We start from the raw sequence: 18,995 nt of genomic DNA on the forward strand, positions 1-18,995 counted from the left end.
AAAGTAGTGAAAATTATGATTTATTTCCTTAAAAAGGAAACCATTTCAGTGAATGACCTCCTTTGCCAGCAGCACACACACACACACACACACACACACAAACAGAGCGGTCTCATCTGTAATGTGTCCATCATTGTCGGGCAGGAAAACCGCTTTCATGCCCGAGACCAGACAGGCGTTACCCCAAAATAAACTACTCTACCAAACAAACAGATTTTCATGAAATGTGTTACCTGCCTGGCTGAAAAATGTCAAGCTCCTAGAACACGTGAGCATACTGCGGCTCATCATCAAACTAAACCATCGCAGACTTTGATGTCGTCGCGTTACTCATTTCTACAAAGCGTTCCCATAATTGCTAGTAATCTATTTATACCTGCAAATGAGGACTGGCAAATAATCAACTTTAACATTTTAAATGGTCAGAGAGACCTTCTTTCTCCCAATTACATTAAAATTCCAATAATTCCAGTTTACACAAAGTCTGGTCAGAGAAACTGGACATCCATCGGCCACTTCGACAGGAAACCAAACAGAAAGAATCTAAGTATTTGGGTACAAAGCACCCGCTGAGGGTTAAAGTAGTTAAACCTGCCTGTGGTGTGACAAGATATTAGTGTACAGGACGACACACTTATGAACCGCGTATGGAGCCATATTGTAATCAAGAGCTCGTCCACTGACGAACCCAGTGATCCACTTATTATCCTCGCCTTTAGCTCTCCTAGTCAACACCAACTGTTATTTGGTATTATTCACACCGACGATGCGTGATCTCATCCCTTTCTTCTCCGTCAGGATGTTTGAAGTCAGAACAAATATAAATACAGGAGAAAACAAAACCGAGGGAACAGGGATGGAGAGGGAAAGGTTTCAGACTCAATCTGCAACCTCAGACTCACAACTACAACATTCCTACGAGCTCCCGCTGATCAAATTGCACATGCTAGAGTGTGTTGTTCTCTGCACTGCTGCAAGTGTCAGCAGCTGAGGGAAGAGTAACTCGCAACTAAAACGGTATGAAGATGACGCAGATTGCTCCATCTGTAATTACTGGATGTAATTAAATGTAAAAAAAAAAAAAAAAAAAAAAAAAAAAAAAAAAAAAAAAAAAAAAAGAGCAGAGTGAAATGAGGAAGAGAAACACAGGACAGAACACACAGAACTCCATCACTCTAATATGGCTTATCACTTCCTATACATGAAACATTTCCATCTGGTGAAAAGTGACTTATTAAACATATTGAATCTGAATTTGCCGGACATAATATTTTAAGGAACACATAACTGTGGGCTGGAAATCAACAGGGACAAAACTAAAGCCATTGCCAGTTTGAATATCAGGCCGCTAATATTTCCCAGGAGCATTCGTTACCGACCTGGTGACATCATCGCTCCTTTCACAGCTCAACACGTCGAGTCACACGGCAGCATATCAAAAAAAAGCCCAATCTAGTGGAGTTCTTCCTCTAAAACTACATTATCAAATGTGTCAGCCAGAGCTGCAGTCCAGCATTAGGACGCAGCCTGTGGGCTGAAAGGTTTCAGAGAGAAAGAAACCACGAGCTGATCAGGAATCAGGACTTTCATAAGTGTCTCTCTCCATTTGACGTACTCCGCCATTTCCCACACATGTAACATATGTGTGTATGCAATACTTACATAGCGTTTCTGGGATATTAAATACGGTTGTTGATAAACTGTAAACATACTTGGGTCTTTGCGCACACATTGAATAACCACAGAGCTCTACTTCTGAGAGGTTTCTCCTGCTGGTTAATGATGGTGGGCGACAGATGGCAGAATTATCTGTCCTTTGTTACATTTGATTAGATTTCAATTTAAGGTCAATTCAGTCAGGGACAAATAACTACAAGGTTTTTCTTCACACAACAAATATCAGAATATTAAATATGAAAAAAACAGAATGACTTCATATTTTAATTAAACATCCAACAATAATTCAAACATTTTGTGTAGTTTCTAGATTTTAACCTCTTTTTTTTCAATGTATCTGAAGGAACCTGCTGAGGAAATGACTAAGAAACCCCAAAACAACGGCCATCAATCAGCTTCTTTTTTTTTTTTTCCCAAGATGGTTTGTGAAATAAAAGCATTGCCGACCTACAAAGACACAGCAGCTGTCAGAGCACAAACAGCCTGCTGCATAATCCACTGGGCCTGTTGTCCCGGGAAGACCAGTGAGCATCTCGTCATCAGCTGTACGCTCCTCGTTAAGTATGTGCAGCAGAAGTCAACTATTTGGAAATTCTCCTGTAATTTGGAAACATTTTCAACCTGAAGATCACAAGTTTAAAAAAAAAAAAAAATCATTTATCAATTTGTCGCCGCTGTTACTGCGACGTCTGACATCACGCATTGGCTGACTTGAGTCAACGAGGACAGGTGGGAATTTAATGATTTGATTTATTACCATAATAGACTGCGACATCCGACTGGATGCAAAATAAACGAATCACTGGTAGAATTTATGGAGCTTTTTGAAACAATTTAGCTGCCGATCAACCTTCAGAGAGAATGATTCACCGCTGGTGCTACTTGGCATCGGGAGTGAAGAAATGAAAGATGTTACGAAGTGCAAAGGATGTGACTGGGAAACATTTTACAGGCCGATTACTGATCAATGCAGGCGTCCACTGTCCACAGTTATTCATCCTCACAAGTCTGAGATGCAACAAATCAGAGCAGACTTTGACAGAGCACGGATACAAAGATGACTCTGCAACTGGAAACATAGCGCCTATTCTCTACCTTTCTCTGTATCTGTAATGGTGCCGAATGACTAACAGCCATGACGGTGACTTCTCTGCGTCACATGCACCCAGATAATTAAACAGCTCTTCCTGATTTGTGTATCATTTCAGAGCCAAAGTGTAAAATGGTACAGGATGACGCTCCTGGAGTAGGCTTAATATTAACCTTAAAAAATATAACAGTCATTATAACTCGTAGAACAAGAAGCATCATCCACAAATCTGTGTGCAGGAACGCTGTTAATGTGCACAGAAACAAAAAGGTGTGTTTTTTTGGATTTTGTTAAGTCATGAACAGACCCAGAAGAAGACAAAAAAAGAAATACAGAATTGTTCTCCATTGAAAGACAAATGGGGGATTTTCAAAAAGTGGGGACACGGTTCGTTTCTATCCAGAGACACCAGGCAGCAAATGAAAATAGTCCGGTAACATTCTCTTCACCGGGCAACCTCTTCAAATCTTGAAATTTTGTATCACAGTTTATCAGCAGGACAGACCCGCAGCAGCTTCTTTCCTTCTGCAGTGTTCATACTTCCTCCCGTACACACTTGGTTAAATATCAAGAACTAAAAGCAAATGTCACTTTCAGACGTGTTTTCAGCGCCGATTAAACCGGTGCGCACAGAGTCTGCCTTTTTCATCAAGAACTCAGCACGAGTCTCCGTCACCGACGGCCTTCTCGTGGCAGAACAACTATGGCTGCTCCAAAAAAGACTATTGTACACCCATTTTGTTATTTATTTAGAAAGCAAGAGACACATGAAGCAGTGGACCGAGGCATGTCCGGGCAAGACAGAATTTCTGGTTGATTTGTGGGTCGGTCGGTCGGTCGTATGCAGTAAGAAGGAGAAGAAACGAGTGTCCAGTTCGCCCAACTACACCGAGCGTTTATAACCAACTGAGAGCGCTGTACACTTACCGCCCCTTTGGCCTCTGTGATGACATTGACAGAGTGCTTGTGAGGGCACAGTTGTGTGTGTGAACTGGTCAAACATGTCGTTTGTGTTGTCGTGTGCGATGTCGAGCGTATGCCTACTCACTGAGCATATTTGTACACTAGTCAGGGACGCTGAATACACCAGTCGACCTGCCAGTGACACCCAGCGGAGCGTTTCTGTACACGTGTGTTCCATTTGTTACGATCTAGAAGGGGCGTCCTCGAAGCTGATGATGCTGGACTCCGGGTGTTGCGCTCCGCCTGCGGACGGCCCTCCGCTGCTCTGCGACATCGAGGAGGTGGAGGAGAGAGAGGCGCCGACGGGCCCCCCCGCTGGTCTCGGCGTGGAGGAGGGGAGGAGCAGCTGTGTGTCGGTTCTGACCTCGTCCTCGTCTTCGTCCTCCTCGTCGTCCATGCTGGGCCAGGCCGACTGGTCATCCACGCGCTTTAGACGCTCGTTCAGAGCCTTGAGGGCCAGTTGTCTGAAAGGAAGAGAGAAATGTGGATCATTTATCCCAGAAGGATGTACAGCTGCACAACAAGGGAGGCCTGTTTGATTGTTTAAACGCGATGTAATCTAATGCTTCAAAAGCATCGCTGTGCTTCAATATCTGTATGAAACAAGTACAAAAAGACAAGAGAACTTCTGTCGAGACAACTAAAGTGAGTAACCCCTCATCAGCTAAACAAAACATAACGTCCTTACACGTGCAGAGCACAGGGTAGCAAAAGTGCAGCACCACTGGAGCAGTTCTGAGGGTTCAGTGCTTTGGTTGAGGGTGCCTCTATAGATTATACTACAACAGATGTAGAACCAGTGTAACCATACCAGCACATTTCCTGACTTTGTTTAAGGCAGGGTTGGTACTCGTATCCTGACAGCAATCAATGAATAAAAAAAATAATAATAATTGCTGCCTGCGGCTGGTCACGAGACTGTAATTAGCCCGACCAATAATTTTCTTCGGGCCAAATGTAATGACTGGAATGTCTGTCTACCAGTCTGTCTGTCTGCCTGCCTGCACATACTCTGCCTGTGCACTCATTGCTCATGACCAGAGTCTTCCACAAGCTGCTAGCTTGAGAGCTGTGAGAACAGCCATGTTCATTGTTTACATTCATCATGCTAGTTTTGGGGGAGTGGCTTTGGAGGGAGGCCTGAAGTCTGTGTTGCCAACTTTCTTGCTAGATTTAGCAACTTCTGCTGCTAGCTACTTGAGTTGGTAACACTGAGCTGGGATTTTTTTTCAGATGGATAATTTGAAAAAAAAATGTAGCATACTCTTGCTAGTTTGTCAAGATTACAAGCCCTAGCTTAAACTGTCTCTTGTCTTTCAATTGAAGAAGAACAAACTGATTACACGGCTCTGAAACATGTGGCAGCAGAGCTGAAGCATGCAGACAATGACAATGTTCACAAGGACTGAACACGTAACTACGATGACTAAGAGAAAATCACAGACAGGGAAATAACACACTTTTCTCCCATACGTCATTTAATACAGGCAACCTTTCAAATGAATGTCGTCATTTTTGGAATGAATTAAATTAAATTAAATCTCATTTATACGGGAGAAGTACCAATTACTATTTAAATCATCACGTGAGGTTAAATTCACATTCACATTGACAGAGAGGCCTTAACTTCATTCAGTGAGTAGCGATGCAGACAAACATAATCAAGTTCAACCAGTTTCTGGATAAAAATGTAATAATAGTTGTTTGCTAACTGGGACGTTGCTTAACATGTGCGACTGTTTATGTTAGCCCAGGCCTGTGTGTGTGTCTCTGGATCTGTATGACAGCTTGAGTGTGTGTCTACTAGACAATGGAGCAGGAAGTAAAACAAACCTGACAGCTTGAGAGCGCTGTAGAGCAGAGTCATGAGTGAACAGTTTGACAAGTGTTACTGAAAAAGAGCAGAGAGGCTTAGCAACCCCTCCCTGAATAAATAAAACGACACCGTTTCTGTTGCTTGTGTCTGACTGGAGTATTGATTTTAACATATGGGTGTGTGTAAAGTATTAATTTCACTCATAGATACTTGCATGCATTCTGGACATTCTATGGGTTTGTAATGACAATGGTTTCATATAATTGAACATTATTTTGCTGCCGAACATTTTGTGATATCACAGAAACTAGATGGATCTTATGGCGAGACTCCCAAAGTCAAGAATAAATTTATAAACAACAATATATTAATGCTCAATGATTGTATTGGAAAAATATTATTTACTAAGATTTTAAGTATTCAAAGCTTCTAAAATAGCATTTCGACCATTAGGGCAGAATAAAACTACTGAAGACTACTCGTTCAATAAAACCATGAATAATAAAACACCAATCAAAAGGCATTGTTACCAACCTCATGTATTTAATGACACAGATACTCTGGGTCAGAGTGAGCAGTGAATTTACAAATTAAATGAAATCTAATTCAATTATTTGAATCAAAAAAATTGTATGATTTATTTTGATGCCAATTGGAATTAAATTGTAACATTTTACAATGGGCAATTGTGTCCACTTGTTTATTCTAACATAAAAACATGATTTTGTTTCATCTCGTGGCGGAGTCGAGGGTGGAACAGAACTGGGCTTTTGTTAGCGAGTTTTCTTGCAGATTTTGTGTTTTTTCTTTTTGCTCTGACTCACCTCCTCCTCTCTGCATCTTGTGGGTCGGTCCCTGGCAGGCTGATGGTGATGGAGGAGGGAGCCCCGACGTCGTACCTCTTCACCATCTTCCTGCACACCTTCACCTTCACGAGGGCGGCGTGGACCAGCCCCGCCAGCAGCCCCACGGCCGGCTGCAGCGCCTCGGGGAAGAAACTGGCGAAAGCAAAATGGTCCGACATGTCCCCGCGGCCCCGGCTGTGCCTCTGGTAGAAGCGCAGGTAGACCCAGCCGGACAGGGCGCCATAGCTGTACGCAGCCAGGTCAGCGCAGCTGTCGAGCAGCCCGGACAGGCGCAGCAAGGCCAGGAGGAGGAGGACCAGAGCCGGTGCTGCTTTCAGTCTCACCTACGATGGGAGGGAGAGACAGCTTTCAGTTCCAGGGAACCAGAGTAATCAGGCAAAAGGGGCGGCTACCATTTAGTCTACAGATCACAGTGGCTGCCTGTTCCCACAATTCACTCAAGTCAGCCAGATTCAGGAATTGGAACGGCAAACAATAGCTGGTTGCATGCAAGGGTGGGAGTCATATTTAACGTTACCAGAGTTTTGATGGAGTACATTTCCTGACCTGCTGAGATGAGGAGGATTAGAGTGAAGGAGTTTTATCCAAACTCACAACAAGCAGGCTGGTAGTTTCATAGATACACATTAGGAATGTGTAGCTAATGTGTGCCTCAGCAAAAAACCCCGCTATGCCTCCCCAAGCATAAAATCACAACTCAAGAATCTGGGAAGTCATCCCACTGAAAAGGCACATTGTAAATAAAGAAACGTACACTTTAAAGTCCTGCAGTAGATATAAATTAGCTTGTTGTTTTAACGGCTGTAGTTTCCAGTGTCCTGTTAGGTGTTTTTCACCAAAGTGTTAGTAAGGGGCTTAAAGACACATAACTAGATGCTTTCATGCAAAACCAAAAGCTACAGCCTCAAGGGTGACTGCAACACCTGAACAGCAGAAAGAAACAAAAATCATGAACAAACATCATGGGCTTCACCACACGAGGACTTCCAGCACAAATAAAACTGTATTTATCCAAATCCAAAAACAAGCGAGTGAGTATGCTGTTGGTAAGTGTGTATATTTACACATTTCACTCTATTGTCCTTATTTTTAAAAGCTATTCTTTAAACTCCAATATTCTTGAAATCATATGTTAATATAAACTAAAAACAAATCTGACATAGTGTGCCTTTGATGTGCAATGGCCATAATCTGACAGGCTGGTTTATGGACACACCTCCATGACTACTGGTTAGGTTTCCAGTGCTGTTTACATTCGCAACTCAACTCCTCACTAGTCTGGTGTTATTCGCAGCCAATCAGCATCCATGCAGAGCAGAAATGACTTGTGGTACACGTTAGCCTCACCTGTGGCACCCTGAGCACCGTGGTGTCCCCCATGGTCTGCTTCAGCGCCACCAGGACACCTCCCACGAACCCGGCCGCTCCGTAGACGCGCACCGCAAACAGGTAGTCCAGGTCAAAGGTGGAGACGTAGGTGAGCATGTAGGAGAGGCCCGCCAGTAGGCCCGCAGAGATGTTCACCACCGCGAAAAAGATCAGGAGCTCCAGAGCGCCCCACAGAGGCTCCAGCAGACGGCCACAGGCCATGACCGTCCCCAAGTTCGCCGCCACACCCCACACGTGTTGCTCCACCACACCGTGGGTCACCAGCGTCCACACCCAGAAGTTGGGTGGAAAGAGGTAGCCCGGGGTCACCCCCAGCGCGTACGGAGTGTCGACGACCCATGACAGCAGATAGAGGAGGACCACCACGGCACTTATACTTTTCACCACCACACTGGTGCTGGCGAGGGCGGCCAGAAAGTGCTGCCGCGCAACCGGCAGGTAACGATTCATTGTGGTCTGTTTCCTGAGCAGATCGGCTCGAGAAAGCAGAAAGAGCAGATGTTTGGATGTGCGAGACTAACAATGCCAAGAAGAACAGGTGACACCTGTAAGTCCTGACAGCAGTAGATTCCACACTTTTCTGTGAGCCTTCATCCGGGACACCGTCGTTCAAACGGGTTAAAGGTAGCTTCGGTAATCAACACGGCGAGGTCTGTTCCTTCTATTCAGATAAGGTGACACACGTTGAAGCTTGAAGCCGTGATAACCTTTAGCTGGGAGAACTTTTGATCTCGCTCCCTGGCTGCCGACCTTCAGTCCGCGTAGATACAAGTAGAACAAGGTTTCAAGTCACCACCAGCGAGCAGGTAACTGAACAATATGCTTCTAAGTACCAACTTCTTGTGAGGGTGTGGAGTTAGCTTGTAAACACAAGGTAGCTAATGTTAGCTAGGTGTCAAACTGGGAGCGCCTCGAGTTACGCTGGTTTGTAACCGCCCCCGTGGAGCAGGAGAGGTTACGTCTTCGTTTTGATAAAACCTGGTGGATTAAACCCAGCCCATGGAGCTCGTGTCCCGGTCCCCTGCGCTCTCTCGGCCCGGTGTCTCTCGGGTTAGCCCGCGGATCCCCAGTAGCTAGCAACAGGCCTTAAAAACAATGTTAGAGACGTTTCTGAACCGGCGCCAATTCCGTATAGCTCACAGGTTCGTCACACTACCGGTGCTTCATCCGTTTACTGGGTAGTTCTTCCCTGCTTTGAGAGCAGGTCGCCGGAGAAAATGTTGTTCTTTTTTTTAATCTTAGCAGGCACTCCTCCTCCAAGGAACACCACTGAGCTACTGACCTGCGCTGTCTGCCATCGTCATCAACAATCGGTGAACAAACGTCAAGTCACGTGACGTTTCAACACCAGAGCAGTCTGGGAAACCGAGTTTTTTAACGAATGACGCTATATATATATATATATATAGATAGATAGATAGATAGATAGATAGATAGATAGATAGATAGATAGATAGATATAGATATATAGTTAAATACATAGTTGGATGATGTACATCTTTGGTGGTTAGTTATTTCGTAAATTACCTTGTTCTACACTGTGGTAGTTGTACTTCCCTCTCCTGTGGAAATACTGTATTATTTATAAGGGATATTAGGTCACACGTTTCTTTTACTTTAGTTTGATAGTATTGTTCACTAAAAATGGGTAATTTGCACATTTCATCTCCAAACAAGTGGTTCCTTTTGTTTCTCCTGAGGCAAATTATACTCTGATAACAACGTAATGAAAAAGACACAAAACAACGCAGACACATTCATTTTATGTTGAACAATTGGAACTTGCATCACATTTACAAAAAAGGCAAATCACATACAAATGTTGTAACAAGAAAACATGGGACAAGGACACAGACTGAACAGCAACCGTCACTCAGAGTTTACAGAAACACAAAGATAAAGATCACAAGTATCACTGAATATAAACAGAAAAAAACCCAAGATATGATATTTATTGTTCTTCATGGTACATGCTATGCACTTCCCAAATTTAGGCACTCAAATACAATATCTTTACTCATAACTTAGAGACCTACTCTAAAAATGAATGCGCAAATGTAGAGATACTACCACCAGCTGACGACTGATTTACGTCCGTCTGTGGCTGATAACGCTAAGTATACTCTGGCTTATATATTTTATTAGGAAGCACAATTTTGTATTCAAATCTTAGTTCTAGGCGATCGTGGGTGTGAGTCATTGTGGATAGTAAATTGGAACATTATATTTGTAGATCAAATGAGATCCATAAAACCAGAACAGGTTTTAATAACCATGCAGATTAGTTGGTGAGCTGTGTACATTCAGCCATTTGTCTCTGCAAAGCCATCACCGTCTGTGGGACATTAATCAAATGAAACAAGATACTCCTTGTTATCATTCAGACATTTCACATCTCTCTCTGGAAATGGAGGCCGACGCGTCCAATACATTAATCTATTTTATCCTCTGTTGGTGGGGGGTATATGACGCCACCAAAACCGCCATAAATTCAAGTAACCTGCAAAATAAAGGCTGGTGAATTTTGGGTATTTTTTTACAATGGTTGTTGGTTTCATGCCCAATTCGATCCAAATTTTATATAAATAAACTTGTCTATGGAGGTCTCACACACAGAAACTCCACTATGTGAGTGACCATTTATTAAAGTAAGATGTGGAAAGTGGGTCGGTACAATTTAATCCCAGATTTCACCCTCAATGTGAGATTCCATTGATTTTACTACATTACGAGAAGATAATCAAATATACTGGAAAAGCAATGACAGTGAATGTACTGACATCTATATGGGTGCAAATAAATAAGACAGAAGGCAACAAGGAAGTTCTTTTAAAAAATGTTGGTGATTCATTTAGTAATTGCTTTCACCTGTATGGATTACCAGTTTGTCTTTAAAAAGGGCCATGTATTTTACTTTATTCCTATCATATTGAAAGAGTATTTATTGTACATTTCAAACAGTAAATTGGCCTTTATCATTTTGGCTCATTTAGTGTCCACATTCTTCTCTTTTTCAAAGGAATAAAAAATGTCAAACATTATTTAAACAATGTAATATTAGGTTGTCATGTAAAACACTTTAGTATTTTAAGTAATATTTTCAGTGTGTGGTCTTAAAAACAGAATAAAGCACTATCTGGAGCGAATCCCAGATTCTGACTTTTATATTATGGGTGTTAGAATATTAATGCAAAGGACAGAGAAAAAGACACCAAGTACTATAACGATACATCAGACAAACAGTACAGCCGTTTTCTGGAGGTGTTTTTCAGGCTTGAGTACATGTTCTCTCTTAAATGTCCTGTATTCTCCATTTACTGGAAGTCTGACTCTTGGATCAGATTGCATCTGTATTAATTGACAAGGTAGGCCCGATACGTTGTTTTTTATACTTCAAGACAAAAACAAGACGCTGTAGATTAGTGTTAAGATTGCATAAATATGCTATTGTTTATACATCATAGGGTTTTAGTTGAGAGCAAATTAAACTCTTGTCGTGTGACTGTAAAAGTGGTTCATTGTTGTCAGCGTTACATGAGCTCGGTTGCTGTGTGTGTGAGAGAGAGACACAAAGGGGTGGTAGGCGCTACATCATGTTACTACTATTGTTACAAAGAAATTAGGAAAAGTATCATTTAGAACATGTTTTTTTTTTATTTACAAACTTCAAAAAGCAAAAAAAGGATCTAAAAGTAATCCACGGTCGTATCCTCAATCCTCAAAGACAGCAGCTTTAATCTACTCCTCGGCGAAAAATGGAATTCAAACAGTTAGCTCGACTCATCCGACCGAATCGATTTGTATAAATAAATGTGTAAATTCAAGTAGAAAGCTGTGGAATAAAAGAGCAGTCAGTCAAATGCAGAGCTGACAACCAAACAGTTGAACACTGAGGAAACTCGCTTTGCCATCGACACACACGGACATTTCTGGAGATATGGTCGTGAACCACAGAAAATAAAGACAGAGAAACACTTGATATCAGTATTTTCTTTCTTCTCGGACGACGAGTGGTTGGACTGCTTCAGTTTCCGACCCCTTTACTTGTGAATGAGCTTCGTTTACATGCACAAAAATGGCTCATCTTATTACATACTTTAGATTTTCTTCCCAATTGAGAACAAACGTGTGAACAGGCAGGTTATTCCAAAGAAGGAATCGGAGCTCATACAGATGAAAAAGGTTTAAAGCTCACAGCTCAGTATCACATTAATATCAATGTATCCCTGATGTCCTTTCTTTAGTTTTTTAGGTTTCTCATAATCGAGAGCTGATCAGACTTAATCACAAATGGGATATGATAATTAATCGACCCTTCTTACAGATGCTACCCTGGCTTTTAATGGGCACAGTAACGCACTTATTGGTTGGTCAACATACAAGTCCACATGTGCTGGGTCATACTCACAAGATAGTCACGTCAAAAATAAAATAGAATAAAAACCACAAGAAACCGAAGGGATTTCCATCTGTAGTAACGACAGTAATATGACAATAAAACTAATAAACAAGATAGAGAAAAACATTGTACAAAAATAAAAATGAATAAATATACACCGTCGTCAATAAATACATTTGGTAAATTCAAAATGTTGTAAAAAGAAGAGAACTACATTTTTTACATAAATAAACTAAAAAGGACATGGAAAAAGAGCAGGAAATGATCGGTCTTTACGTGACGGTGTTCAGAGTTTTGTTTTTCAGCCGAAGAGCTGGTTTTTAAAGCTCTTTCGATCGGTTTGTGTGATCAGAGGGGATCAATTGGAACAGCAGAACGATGGTTTGTGGTTAAGACGCGATCCTCTTCGATGTCGGTCTCCGATGCGCTCGTGCATTTCTCACTTTTGGCAAAGCTACCTCGTCTCTCTCCAAAAAACAACACAAGAAAATAAACACAATGACCTCTGTTCACAAAATGAGATGAGACAGAGAGAGAGGGAAATAAAAACAACACAGCAGAGGTGGAATATCCGTGTCGTCATCAGAACAAGTAACCAAACCGAGCAACAGGAGTTTATATATATATATATATATATTTCTGAACGATTCCTTTTGCAACACTTAAGAACACGACACACAGATACGGACACAGGAACGACACAAGCGTAACCAGAACCAAGAGTACTTCCTCAGGGGTTGTACGAACACAAACAGTATATAGGCTTGAGTGAGTGTTTTGCATCGCTGTTCGCTAGGCTACAGTAAGACTGTGGGTGAGATGCAGTGACCGCCCGTCTCTCTCTTCACCTCCCCTCTCTCACAGTTAACATTCAGAAAGATGGAGGCAAAAAGGCATTTTCTGTTGGTTGTTCCTCCGCTACGAGTTCGTTTTTTTTCATTTTCACCTGGCTGTTTTTAGGCAATGAGTTTTCTTTGAAAAGTAAATATAAAATACAGAAAAGAAAAATCAGATTTTCCCACGTCAGATGCCTAAATAGAAGGAGTTTTTTGAAAAAGGCCTGGTGTAAAGGCATTTGATTAGGCATACATTCTTTCATTAGAACGTCAAGGTTTCAGTAGTTGTCTTTAACTTCATCCTCAACCGCCTCTTCTACTATTTAAGATGATCCCGCTTCTTCTTTTTCCTTTTCTTTAAGAACAGAAACATACAATACCCCTGTCCTGGCAGTGAATTATTAAGTTCAATCAAAATGCTTTTTAAAAGTTCTGTTTGATCTTTTTACCATTTGAAGAAATAGTCAGTTGCAATATTCGACAACTGACAAACAATACCATTTCACTTACTGATATTTAACAAATGTTACCACCAGCTAACTCAATTTTTATAAGCAACTCCGCCCTACGTCATCTTTTTATTAGCTGAAAAAAGCGAAGAGTCCACATTTAGCAAAGCTGCAGAACTAGAGTCTCTAACGTCAACACTACAACTAGTGACCATTTGAGGTCACCGCAGGCCTGAGCTCAGCAGTTCTAAGTATTGGACAGTAACTTGGAAGCCCAAAGTCTTCGGATTTTTATTTTCTTTGTTCTTCCTCAGGTTTCATCTTCTGATACCCATCATTAAGATTTGTCGCTGTGTCCAGTCTGTCTTCATCCCCATTCTGACTGTTTCTCCAAGGCAAGTAGAGGAAACACTTCAGTGACAATTGTCTTTCATTGTTTTTGTCCGTTTCCCTCATGGCCTCGGGGCAGGCCGTTCAAAGCCTGCCTCCCGGGAAACAGGATGTCATCCCATTTTGATGGTTTGTAAATTGAATCAAGCTTGCTCAGACCACCGCGTCATTCGTCTGTCACTGTCCCCCAACCTCAATTACATCGTCGTCATCATCCGAGCTGCTGGTGCTACTGCCGTTCCTGCAGTTCATCAGCACCGGGCCCCGGTGGCCCTCGAACCGTGCTGAAGGGGAGAAGGAGGAAGGAGAAGATGAGGAGGAACTGGAGGCAGCAGTGGGAGAGTACTGGGAGAGGAAGCTGGCTCCGGCTGGACCAGGGGTGGCGGCCGGACCCGGCAGCCCACCAGGGAGCATCGACCCCGTGTACAGGCTGGCCAGAGACTGGCTGTAAGAGAGAGGGAAGCCTGGCAGCAGCATCCCGGCCATGCCCACCATGCTGGGGCTCAGCATGAACGGCGGCAGGGCTCCTGGGACTGAACTGGCAGCTTTGACCGGCGCCGAAGATGAGGAGGAAGATGAGGAGGAAGATGAGGAGGAAGATGAGGAGGAAGATGAGACGGCAGTCGCAGTGTTTGTCGTGGAGGAGGAGGAGGAAGAAGAAGAGGTGGGGACTGCGCTGGCTCCGCCAAAGCCGAAAAGTTCTGGGTACATGTAACCGGGGTCCCTCAGTTGAGTTTGGGGGGGCTGGAAGTAAGGCGAGCCCGCCCCCATGTAGAGCGGGTGCCCCAGTGACCCACCCAAAATGGCGGGGTTAAGGCCCAGAGGAGGGAGGCTGTAGCCCCCGGTGTAGGGGAAGCCCTGTGTGGCCAGAGGGGCTGAGGAGTGTTGGCCTGCAGAGGGCTGCTTACTGGGCCGCTCCTCCAGGGACAGGGTGGAGGCTTTGCGCTTGGAGCCTGTTCTCAGGTCTTGAGCTACAGTGGGCTGGATCACATTAGTCACAGAGGCATCATGGTGGCTCGGATTTCCAGGAGCAAAACCGCTCCCGTTGCTGCCATTGGCCGGGGCCAGTTTGGCTGAAGGCAGCTTGTTCGTGTCGCCCTCTGCCGCCCTCTCTGGCGGAGCTCCGGAGCCTAAGGCGGTGCCAGCTCCTGAGCCACCCGTGTAGCGCTGCAACTCGCTGATGATCTCCGGGCTGTCAGGTGAAAGAGGGCGGGGCTGCTGCTTCCTGTCAGGTGACAGGCTACCGTTGCTGCCATTGGTTGACGCTTCCTCTGGTAGGGCCTTTGAGTCTGAGAAGAAGAAACCAGGGGTTGGATATTACCTTCTGATAAAGATTTAAACCCGTTAAATGAGCTGGGTTGGCTTAAATAATATCATAATATCAATAATGTTTTGTGTCTCATCTTTTTACATCTCTGCTTGTCAGTCAGTCCTACCTTTGGGTGGTGCTTTAGTACTCTCCTCTGCCGTCTTGGCCTTATTAGCTGCTCTGATGGCAAAGATTCGACCATCAGACGACCTGATGTAAGTCCCTAAAACAGACAAAGGTGAGAGAAATGATCAGCACCCAGTGAAAGCTTACCCTGACCTGCTTCATTAAATGAAGCTTAGATGGATCTCAGAGAAGATGCTTTTGCAGCATTGTGATTTTATATATGGCTACAACTCATGATATTCAGTTAAGTATCAATGAGTTTAGTCGAGCATTATTGTACCTTTGGTGCCCCTGATGATGTGGATGCTCTCTCCAGCAATGATCCTGGCCTGGACATCGGTTGAGCTGTTGGTGCCTGGAATCACTATGTCTGAAAGAGACCAAAGAAGACACATTTACGAAGAGTCGGAAGACACGTCGATTATTCCTCAGCTAATATCATGACTAGCCGATGAATCCTTGGGAAAAAAGAATGAAGATTAAATCTAAAATACTAAAGCGATGAAGACCAAACAAGTAAAAATAATATCCGGCACATGTACAGTTGGCCTACCAGAAGTGGTAACGATCTTCTGGACAAACACTCCGGCTTTTTCCAGGCAGTTGACAGGAAAGCCTCCGATGCTGGATTCCGACGAGTCGTTGCTTGGAGCAGAGCCTGCAGACGCCTGCCGGGGCATCGTGGGAACTGGAGTTGACTGGACCGGCCGGACACTGGCGACTGGTTTCTCTTCGGAACGAGGAGGTGGACGCCTGAGTAGAGAGTTTCTATCAGTTCATGCCTCGTGTTCTCATGTTCAGATGTTGACGATGAAAACTTTGAAGTATCTTTTTTTTTGTTTGAGTTGCAGCTGTGAGTCACTAACCAGTTTCTCTGACTGAAGGCGGGGATGTTCGTGAGGCTCTGGTCACTGGCAGGGTAGTAGTGAGCGTAGGACGGGCGGGTGTAGGGCACAGACGCCCTTTTCTCCTCTTCGTAACCTTTCTTTGCTGCTTTCTTCTCCGCTTTGGTCAGCTTCAGCTCCCTGCGGTCTATCAGCAGGGACTCGTGGGGGAACGGTTGCTGGAAGGGAGAATGAAAAAGAAAATATCAGTTTCAAGATTGTTCATTCTTTTTCACTTTGAAAGAAGCAGAGGGGCACAACGAGGAGGCCTTCACGTGTCAAATACATTTAGAATGTTAACATTTAAGTGAATACAAGTGATAAGTTGAAATAGATTCATATGGATAATTAAAAAGCTTGACAATTCATGACATATTCATTCAAAAACCCACGATAACAGACTTATTGAATTGGTAGAGGACTGTCAATCATCTTGTACAGCCCACTTAAAAATGACACCTGTGCGTAGTCAATTATAAGCCTTACAAGAGCACAATGAATAATGCACTAATTGTAGGCAGGCAAATGCACACATGTCCAACCTTTAACCGACGGTATGAGACGGTGTCTCCTCTGTTCTCCTACCTTAGTGATCAGGTGAGGATAGAGGTGCAGAGCCTTCCGGAGGACGCTCTCCATGCTGTCGTGGGGCTGCAGCTGGACCTGGGAGGGGTCCGGCTCCTCATCCACGAAGTGAAGAAGAGACTCCACCTCCCTCCGGGTGAAGGTCAGCACAGGGTTCAGGTCATCCACTACCCGGTCTTATGGAGGGAGGGAGAGAGGAAGACAGAGAAAGAGGGAGAGGACGTTAAATAGGAACAAAGAAGAAAGAAAACAAACTGTGGACCAACAAGGCTGATTTCCTACGGCTCTCCGAAGCATAAGCGGCCTCAACGTGTCTGTCTAGCCAGTCAAGGCTTACAGCAAACACTGGAATTCAAACATAATCCATTTTGCGACTCACCTGACATGCCCTGTTTAGAGATCTGGCGGTCGTAGATCTTCTTCTCCAGCGTGAAGTCGCACACCAGCCGGTAGATATGACACGGCTTCTTCTGCCCATAGCGGTAGACGCGGCACACGGCCTGGGCGTCGTGGCACGGGTTCCAGGAGGCGTCAAACACCACCACGCGGTTTGCCCCAATCAGGTTTACGCCCAGACAACCAGCCCTGAGACCCAGAGAGGTCACAAGTCGGGTTATGTCCTGACAATTCGCATCCATTATCATCCATTAATATGACCATTATTGTGTGTTTTACCTAGTTGACAGCAGGAAAACCCATGCCGAGGTGTTGGACGGAGCGTTGAACTGGTTTATAAGCCTCTCTCTCTCTGAGGCTGTTGTACTTCCATCCAGTCCTGCAAGACATCACACAACCAATAGAGAGTCAGAACAGTCCTGACTAACTAACTTCACTATATAGTGCAACTGTGTCCCATTTGATTCTCCTCCTCCTACTATTATATGTAATCTATAGGTAAAATAAGACAACAAACATGTGCAGAGGACACAAGTTCAGAATAAAGAGAACATATGTGCTAAATAAGATAAGCATGACGTAGTTAAAACTCAATTCACTTTTAATTGGCTGACAAAGTGACTTTGTGGATACAGTTCATATTTTACAAGACCAGGCTTTAAATATCCGTGAAAAACACAAACACCAACTCTACAAAATCTGTGAATTCCTTTCAGAACCATAAACCAAAGTCTGGCTGTTTTTCAAGACACGCCAGCAGATGGCAGCACTCATTGTAAGTCAATGAGAGGAGCAGAACCACTGCACAACCAAACCACTGGAGTCAAGAAAAACCAACAGATTTATGAGTATGTTCCAATATTTAAGGACTGTGGACAGAAAACATGACTGATAAACTTACAGAACAGTTCGACCACCTTCACTGTGCTAACATAGCCTTTCAACCCGTCTCCTCCTATTCCAAGTCCCCTCGTCATGTGGCCTTCACAGCAGGTTTCTAGTTTGGGATATTTATTGAACCTGAACACTGAACCATGAACAATATCTTTACAGTATACTTTTTGATCACTTACTGTAGTAGTTGAGGTTGCGGACCCAGTTCTGATTGGGTCTGTCCCTGCTGGACGTGTTGGGCGATGGAGGCACTGGTCTCTTAGCCAGAAAATCCTCTATCACCGTCAGTGTGGACAGACTCTGACTGCAGGAGGCAGACAAAAGGGCAGAATTAAGGAGTGGATCACATGCAAGAAAGGACCAGTAATGTAAATGTAAAGCAAAGTAGAATTTAGCAAAGTCAGAAAAATAAAAGCTAAGAAAAGGACAAGTTTGAGGTGAGATTCACTTCCCATTTCATAATTTCTTTAGCTATGAATAGCTTTTGTTTGTTATATCACATACGTGGGAAAATAACTGAAAAAGAAACTCAGATACCTGAAGACGAGGATTTTGTCTCCCTTCCTGACGCTCTCCTCGATCAGATGGAACAGCAGCATCATTTTTGCAGAGTTCTCCAGGTAGCCGGGCTTGTAGTCGTACAGGATGTGCTTCGCCTGGCCATGTGAAGAGAGGGACTGTTAGAACGTACTGTTCTATTACACAACACCACCTTTACGTAGATCAGCTGAAGAGATGTGGGCCTTATTTAAGCAAACTAAGACCGACTTCACAAAAGTGAGGTTTGCAAACCTTAATAACAGAGGTAACAACCAAAGCTGTGAACTCTCATTGAAATGCTTCATTTCACACTATTCAATTCCACATATTTTGTGGGATTTTGATCCAAAAGTGTCTCATGATGCATGCTCAACAGTATCACCATT

The 18,995-nt window shown here is 43.7% G+C and overlaps 2 protein-coding genes across 7 annotated transcripts in view; both read right to left on the minus strand.

The window, feature by feature from the left end:
• Positions 1 to 1,370: 1,370 nt before the first annotated feature.
• tmem115 (transmembrane protein 115) lies at positions 1,371 to 9,111 on the minus strand. 2 transcript variants are annotated; one of them, XM_031868909.1, is made up of 4 exons: positions 7,760 to 9,111; positions 6,371 to 6,735; positions 4,158 to 4,194; positions 1,371 to 3,860 (listed from the first exon to the last, which is right to left on the minus strand). In XM_031868909.1, the coding sequence occupies exons 1-4, from the start codon at positions 8,249 to 8,251 to the stop codon at positions 3,651 to 3,653; spliced, it is 1,104 nt and encodes a 367-aa protein (XP_031724769.1). In that variant the 5' UTR covers positions 8,252 to 9,111; the 3' UTR covers positions 1,371 to 3,650. The 2 variants fall into 2 exon arrangements, with proteins under 2 accessions (XP_031724769.1, XP_031724768.1); XM_031868908.1 differs by having other exon boundaries at positions 3,768 to 4,194.
• A 3,251-nt stretch (positions 9,112 to 12,362) lies between these two features.
• LOC116395128 (helicase ARIP4-like) overlaps positions 12,363 to 18,995 on the minus strand; it is a 53,194-nt gene continuing 46,561 nt past the window's right edge. For all 5 annotated transcript variants that reach the window (XM_031868725.1, XM_031868723.1, XM_031868724.1 and 2 more), the window contains 10 exons: positions 18,607 to 18,725; positions 18,249 to 18,373; positions 17,455 to 17,554; positions 17,159 to 17,364; positions 16,780 to 16,955; positions 16,177 to 16,373; positions 15,864 to 16,063; positions 15,591 to 15,680; positions 15,312 to 15,407; positions 12,363 to 15,164 (listed from right to left, as the gene is read on the minus strand). In XM_031868725.1, the coding sequence (XP_031724585.1) occupies positions 14,053 to 15,164; positions 15,312 to 15,407; positions 15,591 to 15,680; positions 15,864 to 16,063; positions 16,177 to 16,373; positions 16,780 to 16,955; positions 17,159 to 17,364; positions 17,455 to 17,554; positions 18,249 to 18,373; positions 18,607 to 18,725 (2,421 nt within the window). In that variant the 3' untranslated portion in view covers positions 12,363 to 14,052. The remainder of the gene's footprint in view (positions 15,165 to 15,311; positions 15,408 to 15,590; positions 15,681 to 15,863; positions 16,064 to 16,176; positions 16,374 to 16,779; positions 16,956 to 17,158; positions 17,365 to 17,454; positions 17,555 to 18,248; positions 18,374 to 18,606; positions 18,726 to 18,995) is intronic.

Source organism: Anarrhichthys ocellatus, unplaced genomic scaffold (genome assembly GCF_004355925.1).
Source record: "Anarrhichthys ocellatus isolate YVR2014 unplaced genomic scaffold, GSC_Weel_1.0 scaffold44, whole genome shotgun sequence".
Lineage (NCBI taxonomy): Eukaryota > Metazoa > Chordata > Actinopteri > Perciformes > Anarhichadidae > Anarrhichthys > Anarrhichthys ocellatus.